Source organism: Pinus tabuliformis, chromosome 9 (assembly GCF_031772625.1).
Source record: "Pinus tabuliformis cultivar Carrire ecotype Pingquan chromosome 9, CPIR1, whole genome shotgun sequence".
Classification (NCBI taxonomy): Eukaryota; Viridiplantae; Streptophyta; class Pinopsida; order Pinales; family Pinaceae; genus Pinus; species Pinus tabuliformis.
In genome coordinates this window covers 1,242,880,517-1,242,890,080 of record NC_142307.1, presented here as the reverse complement: position 1 = coordinate 1,242,890,080, position 9,564 = coordinate 1,242,880,517, and the positions used below count along the sequence as shown (strand labels likewise).

The window sequence follows — 9,564 nt, the reverse complement described above, 5'->3', positions numbered from 1 at the left end:
GCAGTGAAAACATTCCTCAGAACGCGCCATCACAGGATAGGGATTGATTATGAAAAAGACAGAGCCACGAGAGATGCCTAAGGGCTCTGTGAGAATACAAAGGAGAGGGGGCCGCGGATTGGAGTCTGATCTAAATAAGCTACCGCCGCGGGAGAACAAAGGCCCGAAACTCAACTTCGCGGTTAAGGGGGCAGGGAGATGACTCTCAGGGAGTTGAGATGAAAAGAAGAAAGGGGAAAATAGCCAGGGGAGAGCTAGTGAGGGGAGCGGGTTGAAGAGCCAAATTTCGTCGATCGGCAGAGGCGCTGACAGGGGAACGGAGGAGATAGAAGGAGGGCTGCTGAAGCTCTTGATCGATACTTCAGATCTGATCCTGTAATAATCCAAAAGATAGGTTAGAAAAATAAAGAGCAGGGGAAATGAGAACGATACCAAGGCACCTCTTCTATGTCGCTGCTGGCTCTGATTGCTTCCTTCAACTTCACAGAGATGATTTGGGATTTTATGATGTAAATTCTGGGTTCCTGCACTCCTATTTAAAGATTGAATCCGCCTGCGGCTTCCTGCTTTCTTATCAGAGGACCGATTCTCTGCTGCAATAAAATATTTTGGTGGTTTTCTGGCACGATTGTCTGAGGCGTCGAGATCCTTGGTCAGTCCTCGGAGATTTTGAAATTTGCTTGGGATTGCAAATGGGCTGCTGGACGAGTTCTGCAGCTGATTGATTAGGCCTTTCGAACGCCCGAAATCTGTAGATACCATACCTCCCGCACGCTTGTTGGAGTTGCACATTTGGGTTTTGTCAGAGATCGCCTTATTCATGGCAGAGGTTGAAAGGTGGATTGCTGACTGTGCCTTAGGGTTCCCTCTTGACATCCGACGGCTTTATTGGCATGCCTGTCAGCTGCCCCGTTGTGTGTGCGCAGAATATGATAGAAGCGGATTGAATTGAAGTGATCAGTGAGGAGATTGATGCGGCAGAGGTGTTGTTGGAGGCTGCTATTTGATGACGGTCTGTGATGATTCATATATCCTATGACAATCGCAAAGTCTCCTAGCACGATTGCCTTTTTGATTCCCCTTTTTTGCAGTTGCTGCAAACCTTGGAACAGAGCAAGCGCCTCCGCAATATTATTTGTTTTGACTCCTAAGCTCCATTCATAGCTACTTATTTCTTCTCCTTTCTCATCTAGAATAACTCCTCCTGCTCCTGCAGGTCCTGGATTGGACTTAGAGGCCCCGTCAAAGAGTAAAATTGGATAGTTATTGCTCGTCATCCATCTCTTGAATTCCTGAGATGGGAGTCTTATTTCCCATTGCTTGGTCTTGTGGTTTGGATTCACGCTCCTTCTCTGCATGCTGTGGTGTTGGCCTGCACTGTCTAGAATATGACTGATCATGATTCTTTCCTCAGTAGTATGATCGGTGACTTTGATGATATCCGCGCTTTTGACAACTATTGTTTCCTGCGCTAGAAGATGAGCACTTCTACAAGTTATTCTAGCATTGCCTTCTTGGTTTTGAAAAATTTTCTTGTTTCTAGTGATCCAGATCTTCCAGAGAAGATTATGAGGGATGATGTCCCAGGTTCTTTTGACTATCTTGCTCCGCTTATCTTTCCAAGGGCAATTCCTTCTCCAATATAGAATTGTCTCAGCTATGTTTTGCTGGGGCTGCCAGTTTAATTCGCCGAGTTTGGCCATTATAGTCCAACATCTCTTCGCAAAGGCACATTCAAGAAAAAGATGGTGGATGGTCTCCTCCTCAGAGCAGCAGTTGGGGCAGATGGAGGGACCATGTATCCCTCTTTTTTTTAAATTTTCCGAGGTGAGAATTTTCCCTTTAAGCAGCAGCCAGATGAAAAATTTGACCTTTGGGATGGCCTCAGATTTCCAGATTATCCGCCATTGGTTCCAAACCGGAGATTGATAGGTGCTATTGCAGATGAATTGATAGCCAGATTTAATGGTATACCCTGAGCCCGTGGGGTCCCATCTGAGTCCATCTAGAGCTCCTTTTTTAATTGGCGCTCGGTTTTGGAGGTTTTTTATAAGAGCTTGTAAGCTAGAGCCCAAGTGTGGAGGAATATCCGGAAATTCCCAGCTAAGCCAAGCTCCGCTCTCTTCGTCCCATTTTGAAATTTGATCCAACCTCTGAATGCCCTTACTGTGCAGGTAATGAATAATGGGAATGGCTTCTTCTACAGAATTTGTTGGTTGAAGACCCATAATTTTATCAGTGGCATAATTAATGCTGCTCCCATCCCCTGGAATTTTTGAAGTGTTTTGGGTAAGAATGGGGATTGCTTTCTTACAAAGTTGCCATATTTTGGTGGAGTCCCGAGTTGGAATATCAGATTCAAGTAATCTTTGCCTGCTGTTTGTAAGATACTTGCATTCGAAAACCTGTTTCCACCATGCTTTAGGTTCACTGATGAGCCTCCAAGCCATTTTAATTCCAAAGGCAAGGTTCAGTAATTTAGGCATTCTGATTCCCAATCCACCTCTGTCTGGTGATTGGATTACAGTTCTCCAATTGACCAAATTGAATCTGCTTTTATCTTGTCTCCCTCCTTGCCATAAAAAGTTACGGAGCGCAATTTCTAGCTTGTTATGGAATGAAGCTGGAGCATGATAAAGAGTGAAGCGATATAATGGTAAGGAGGAAATACCTGATTTAAGCAAGATTAATCTACCCGCTGGGTTGAGCCATTGAGTTCCCCATTGTTGCACCTTTCTTTTAACTTTGTCAATTACTTCACTCCAGGTGGATGCTTTAAGAGCGCCCAAGGTAACTGGCATTCCTAGATATGTGAAGTGGTCCCAGGTTTCTTTGTGGGCAACTCCAAATATATTAGCAATGTTGTGAGCTGTTTGGCTGGAGATGTTCCATCCGTAGATGCAGCTTTTATGAAGATTGACTTCGCCTCCAGAGCACTCCATAAATTGATCAAGGATAGATTTGAAGCGCCTTGCTATTGTTGTGGAGGCCCCGCCAATTAGCAAGGTATCATCAGCGAATTGTGAATGATTGATATTTTTAACTCCATTCCCATACTTGATGCCCGAGATAAGGCCTACTCTTCGCTTGTGATCAAGGTTGCTGCTGAAGGATTCCGCCATCATGATAAAGAGATAGGGAGAGAGAGGGCATCCTTGCCTTAGGCCTCTTGAGGATTGAAATGATTCACAGGGGCGGCCATTGATGAGAGGCGAGATCCAAGGGCCAGTGATGCATGCAGCTATGGTGCTTATGAATTCAGGGCTGAAGCCCATTTTTCCCATGACAGCGTACAAGAAGGAGTGCCTGACTCGGTCAAATGCGTTAGCTAAATCTAGCTTGAGGACGAAACCTTTCTCTTGTCTGGAGGTGCTAGAATGAATAGCTTCTTGAACCAAGGTGATGGAATCATGAATCTGCCTGTTAGCCATGAAGTCGCCCTGATTTTCGGATATAATAGTAGGCAGCAATGGTTGAAGTCTAGCAGCTATGATTTTTGCGAAGATATTATAAGATGTATTGCACAAGGAGATAGGCCTGAACCTGGAAAAGGAGGTGGGCCTGGATTCCTTGGGGATGAGGGCGAGATATGTTGAATTAGTGAACCCCCCCATTTTTTTTTTCCTTTGAATTCCTTTCATCATCTTAACCAAGTCTTTTTTTATCAAATACCAGTGGTCTCTGTAGAAATTAATGGAGAAGCCATCTGGACCTGGAGATTTGTCTGGTTGAAGAGTCCAGATGGCTTTTTTAACCTCTTCCTCTGTTATTTCTCTATTCATCCTTTCATTTTCTTCAGCCGTAATTTTCCTTGGAAGGTGTTGGAGAAAGGTCGTGTAGTCCCGAGCGTCTCCATTTTCAGTGAGGAGGTTCTTGAAGTGATGGAAGGCTGCCTCTTTGATAGAGTCCTGGTCGTCATGCCTGCTGCCTTGACTGTCAGTGATAGAGGTCACAATGTTTCTTGACTTTTTTACGGTGGCCTGCTTGTGAAAGTATGCTGTATTTTTGTCCCCTTCTTTTAACCATGTTTCTTGCGACTTAAGCCTCCATTTGACTTCTTCTGCTCTCTTGATTTGAGTGAGCTGTTCCTGCATTTCCCATTCCTTGTCTTTGAGCTGATTAGTAAATCCTTGCTCTTCTATTTTTTTTTGTATCTCTTCCAAGCTCTGCTGCAATTTTCCTTTGATTTTTTCTGGTTCTTGGTAGCTAGTTTTTGCCCAATCCTTAAGGGCTTTCCTTATGTTTCGAATTTTAGTTTCCCAAATATAATTTGGGGATCCTTCAACATGTTTCTTCCATGTTTCTGCTATAATAGATTCAGTCTTGATGCTATCCTTCCATAGAGGATTGTATCTGAAAGGGATTGGTCCCAGGTTGGCATGTGGGTCCAACGTTAGGAGAATGGGGGAATGGTCTGAAGCTGTAGCGCTTAGAATTTTAGAATGTCCTGCAGCAAAATTTGAGAGAAGAGAAACATTAATCAAGATTCTGTCCAGCCTTTCCATAATGTTACCTGGTCCCAGACGTCTATTATTCCATGTGTATTCTCTTCTGCATTGTTGCCACTTTATATTCCAGAGATATTGCCCATAGAGTTTGTGAATCCATTTCTCATTTGTGTTGAATATTGCTCAGTGGCAAGATTACCCTTGGCTAGGAATCCATTCTGACTAAATCTTCCAGCACCGTATCTGAAGGCCACGAGGGATGTAGCAGTGACTGGGAAACTCATTATGTGGAATTGAAGGGTAGTTAATTGCACCTTCCAGCAACACCTACTCTAGGAAAAGAGGAACGATTTAGCAGAACCATTCCCTCTTTCGACACTCAATTTCGAACTAATTCTTATTTTGGAAAATTGTTAAATGTAATAATCTTCTATATTTTAATTGGCTGAATTAAAAGGCCCAACATGTAATTCGATGTCTATATAAGAAATCAACTTGAGAAAACATAAGCTAGTCAATTGATTAGACAGATAGGAATTAGGAAATCGATCAAGCTAGAGGCAATGTGCACGAAGGGAAGAGGAGTTGTCCCAATGTAGCGTCATGCGTTTATCACCAGTGGATTGCTCCTCTCATCTTGTTGGAGTTGGATGTTGTCTGCTTGATGTAAAAGATTGTGTTTTCAAGAATTAATAGAAGCAATTTTCATCCATGCTTTGTCTATTCATATATTGCATCTAATGATTTTTATTACTGTGTGAACCAGGTTAATCGAGGGTGTGAGCTGGTTGGTTTGGCTGCCGGACCAACTCAAAACTACTCTATAGTTCTTACTTAACTAGCATTTAGATTATTATTTACTGTGCGAGTTTATTTAAACACTTTTAGTCTCTTTTCCTTCTTCAAGTTAATGTCATTTAATTTGCTGCAATACTTTATCTTCAATTTTAAAGTTAATTTGATTTGATGCAAATTGTTTCTATTTCATTTGTTGCATCAAGGGTTGTGCTTGGAGATTTCTTCTTATCAAATTTCATCTAGATCATCTTTGCCTTTATGAGATCTAACATTCAACCTGAGTTGATCCAGATCCATTTAATTAATATTCCAAAACCTCAGATCGACTTGAGTATTTATGGTTTTGAAAGCTGACATTTATAAAAAGGAAATTGCACTATGTTCGACACCGATAATGTTTAATTGCTATTGTAGTTTCCCCATAAACTTCTGGACAGTTCTACATGATTCATTTTCAGGGACAAGGAAGGCGAGAGATTCATATTAATTTAATTTCTTTCATAAGTTATTTACGCAATAGATTTACTTGCCGATGCTTTCAAGTTAATTTCACACAGAATTAGTACAAGCAAAATTAGTACAAGTAGAATGATTTTGAATTGCTTTTGAATTCCTTCTAGCATTTATAGTCTCTCGATATTGTGTCGACACTGTTTGGTTTCCAGTTATGATTTCCTTTCTGAATTTCCTTTCGCATTGTTAATTGCCTTTTATTTCTCACATGATTTAATTGTTTGGATTGGTGTTTTATCGAATTCTCTTTTAGTGTAGGATTTCATTTATTAATGAGATTAATACGCAATATAGACTAGAATTTTTTTCGTAGGTTGCCAAGGGCTTTCTCTAGCATTTCCAGTGCTGCGTCTCGAAGTTCACGAACTATCCAGATTGACAAATTAAATGTTGGTACATTTATAGACCCTATACTGCACCCAACAATAGTTCTTAATGATGTTGTGCCATACTAAATTAGCTTGCTCACATAGAACCAATGTGTTACAATGACATGGAAAAGGGAATACCTTGGTGACGTGGCATGTCAACATGGTGGAAACATGGCATGCTTCCATGTCAGGATGGATTAGGCATTGAATGATGATAAGTTAGTTATCATGCATTAGGTTTTCAAGAAGTTTAGGCTTCCTCATCATGCATACCCATTAATGCTAATAGAACCTCAAATGACTCTTATTTAATGGAGATATGATTCTGTTAATTAAGACTAGCATGTCGATGTATTTACATGTCAATGGTCATATATATATATATATATATATATATATATATATATATATATATATATATATATATATATATATAATGTAAGTGAATTTGGATACATCTAGGGATGGAGGAGAGCAAGGTTAACCTAATAGTAACAAAACCCAGTTCTATATGGTGATGAAAGTTGATAGAAAGGTCAAGATCTATTAGTTGATGACCTAGTATTAGGTTAGGAAGAAATGGCTTAAGGAAGTTTACATAGAGAAAGGTTACCCAAGGGTTAATTTGACCAATTTAAGGGTGTAATCTACCCATTGATTTGAGTAATGTGCTTTTCTGGAGGTTGTATTCTGTAAACAACCATATAACTTGATTGGATCATCTCCTCTGATGGGAATTCAAGTGACAAAAATGTATTTATTACTAGTAAGCATGTTGAGTTAGAATATGTCATTTAACAACTTCTATATCATCTCTTTATTGAAGTCATAGTAGTTAATGGGCTTAACCTCCCTGCATCGAGCTACATTCTACCCTTATGTTAAAAAATGATGCTACATTCAAATCTATGACAATATTAAGAAATTTTGTAAAATATTTTACAGATCCTATATACATGAAGCAATAGGAAGGTGTTTACAAAGCTCAATGCTCATGTGGAAAGGATTATATTGACGAAAAAATCCATTCTATAAATATTAGAGTTAAGGAGCATGGTGTTGACCTAAAACATAATAGGTTTGGCTGAGTATCCCTAGTTGATCACTCTAGAAACACTAAACACCACATCTTCATGGAGGACACTATTGCTTAATCCAACGTAAACCATTATTCCATGAGGAAAATTGGGGAAGGCATTGAAATTAAGAAACAACCTAGAAACATAAATCATGATTATGGCTGGACGATAAGTAAAATATATGCTCCTACTCTTCAAATTGTTGTTTCCTCTCAGGTTAATTATGTTTTAAGCCATGAAAATAATTGGGGGGTGGGGCGTGAATTAGTATTGTGACAAAATTTTACAACTATTGACACTTTACACTTTTCAATATATTTAACAACAATTGATGTAAGTAGCAACAATAGTCAAGATATGAAACACATATTAGCATACATATTTGCAACACGTAAATACATAAGATATACTACCAATATTCTTCTTAATTCCTTTTTCAAAGGTAACCTTCAAATTGTTGTTACAATATATTTTTTAGCACCAACTAGAAGGAAGCAAACACTTCCAGATTTATTAGCACTAGATGAAAGGAGCACCAACCCTTGATTTATCAACACCAACTAAAAGGAGCTTCAACCCATGATTTATAAACACCCATTAAAAAGAGAACTAACCCCTAATTTATTAGCACCCACTAAAAGGAGCGCCAACCTCTAATTGTTTTGCTAACACCCACAAGGTGGAAGCACCAACTTGCACCACCCTCCATATCTATCTTTCATATAAATTTGATGCTCAACTCATGAAGGCTTTCTTGATACAAAATAATTCTCTCTCTACTTACCACAATCTCCAACCACCTCAGATACCAATACAATTCACACCTAATACCTTCTAATTAATTCATACATTTTCTCATTATCTGTTGCTTATAAAGAAATTTGAGTTGCTAATTCTAGTGCTTACCTCTAGCTAACTTCAACTCAATAAATTATTTAATTTCTTATTTAACTTCTTGTTTTCTTATTTTTCAGAGTATTTATCTAATTATTGCATATAAACAACTCAGATTCAAGCCCTGCATGTTGTTCAAAGTTTAGAATGAGTTTTATTACTATTTACAATGAATTCTAGGAAATATTAGGGTTTATCATAACCTCTATATTTAGTAAACTTCCAAATATAGCTAAATCCACCAACTTCTCCATTAAATCTAGTAATGGTAGTTTATTGTGGTTAATTGTTTAGTTAAGTTTACCGAGGTGCTTAATATCACATTACTACCAATTATAACAGAGCTCTACTAAATCATGACTATGGATCGATCTTGTAAGCCTTGTATGCTTTAAACACTGGCTCCTTCCACCGTGGGATAAACACCAAAAATCATGATTGTAGAGTGGCCTTTTAAACAAGCACTCCCCTGTCATATTCTCATAGTGATTGATAAATTCCTGAAGGACCAAAGTGCTCTATTATGTGTTATCAGCCCTATACACCCCATAGTCACATAACACAAAAAATAATCACATGACAAGCCCCGGGAACTCTTTTCAAGGTCTAATGGAACACTGACTAGAAGGAATGCTTTCATCTTATCCTCTTGGTAACCTTGGTCTTGTCCTGCACCTCATTATTACCGTTGAGGCAAGAAATGAAATTTCACATCTTTTGATGGAGAAGTTTCTATCTCCACCTCTATCTCTCACCTATTTCCACTTCTTACCACTTCCAAAATCATTGATGTGAGATGATGTCATCCCTACACCACTCATTTCCACATCTCACTCATTTATTGATCAACATGTCATCAAAATATGGCTCACTTGGCCACCCAAGAATGCAAAATCTGTGTGCCATGTGTCACTTTCCTTAACTACCACATGTCCTCATCCTACCAGATCATGCCACTTGTCATCTTCTCATTGATCCACCTATATTTCACCCGTCCTTTAGTATTTGGTCGACATTGTCTCTATTAGCTAACTAAAGTGTGTCGTGTGTCCTCATTCCATCTCATCTGTGTCAAGGTGAGGGGTGTTCCTTGATTTTTTTTCATAGTTCATTTATAAAACATTTATGGTCGAGGTCCATGAAATCATGTTAAATGGGAGTTGATGTGAGAATTGTTGTCTCAATCTCGGGACCTCACAATTCTTGTATAACTTCGCTGATGCCATGTGGGGAGAGATGTGAAATGTGTGATGTAGTTGACAGGGAAAGTCCCGTCTCTCAAGACCTTGGGCCCTCAGGTCCCTAGGGCCTTCAACAAAATGTACCATCTAAAAAATGGTTAAAATGGGAATGTTAACAACAATTATTAGGGACTATTCACATCTCTTGGGACAACAAATGAATTTATAATGAAGAAAAAGGTTTTTAAAGAACTGAGAGGCCCAAAGCCCTACAATGTTG

The 9,564-nt window shown here is 39.2% G+C and overlaps 1 protein-coding gene across 1 annotated transcript; it reads right to left on the bottom strand.

The window, feature by feature from the left end:
- Positions 1 to 818: 818 nt before the first annotated feature.
- On the bottom strand, positions 819 to 4,732 carry LOC149153073 (uncharacterized). Its single transcript, XM_089443689.1, has 2 exons — positions 4,648 to 4,732; positions 819 to 4,447 (listed from the first exon to the last, which is right to left on the bottom strand). Exons 1-2 carry the CDS (start codon positions 4,730 to 4,732, stop codon positions 819 to 821), a joined length of 3,714 nt encoding a protein of 1,237 aa, XP_089299815.1.
- Between the last annotated feature and the right edge of the window lie 4,832 nt (positions 4,733 to 9,564).

Bases quoted from the DNA above. Each gene is read 5' to 3' on its own strand.
- LOC149153073 (XM_089443689.1), bottom strand. From the start codon at position 4,732: ATGAGTTTCCCAGTCACTGCTACATCCCTCGTGGCCTTCAGATACGGT. The intron at 4,448-4,647 runs GTAATCTTGCCA...ATTTTGCTGCAG, and splicing joins GAATGGATTCCTAGCCAAGG to GACATTCTAAAATTCTAAGC.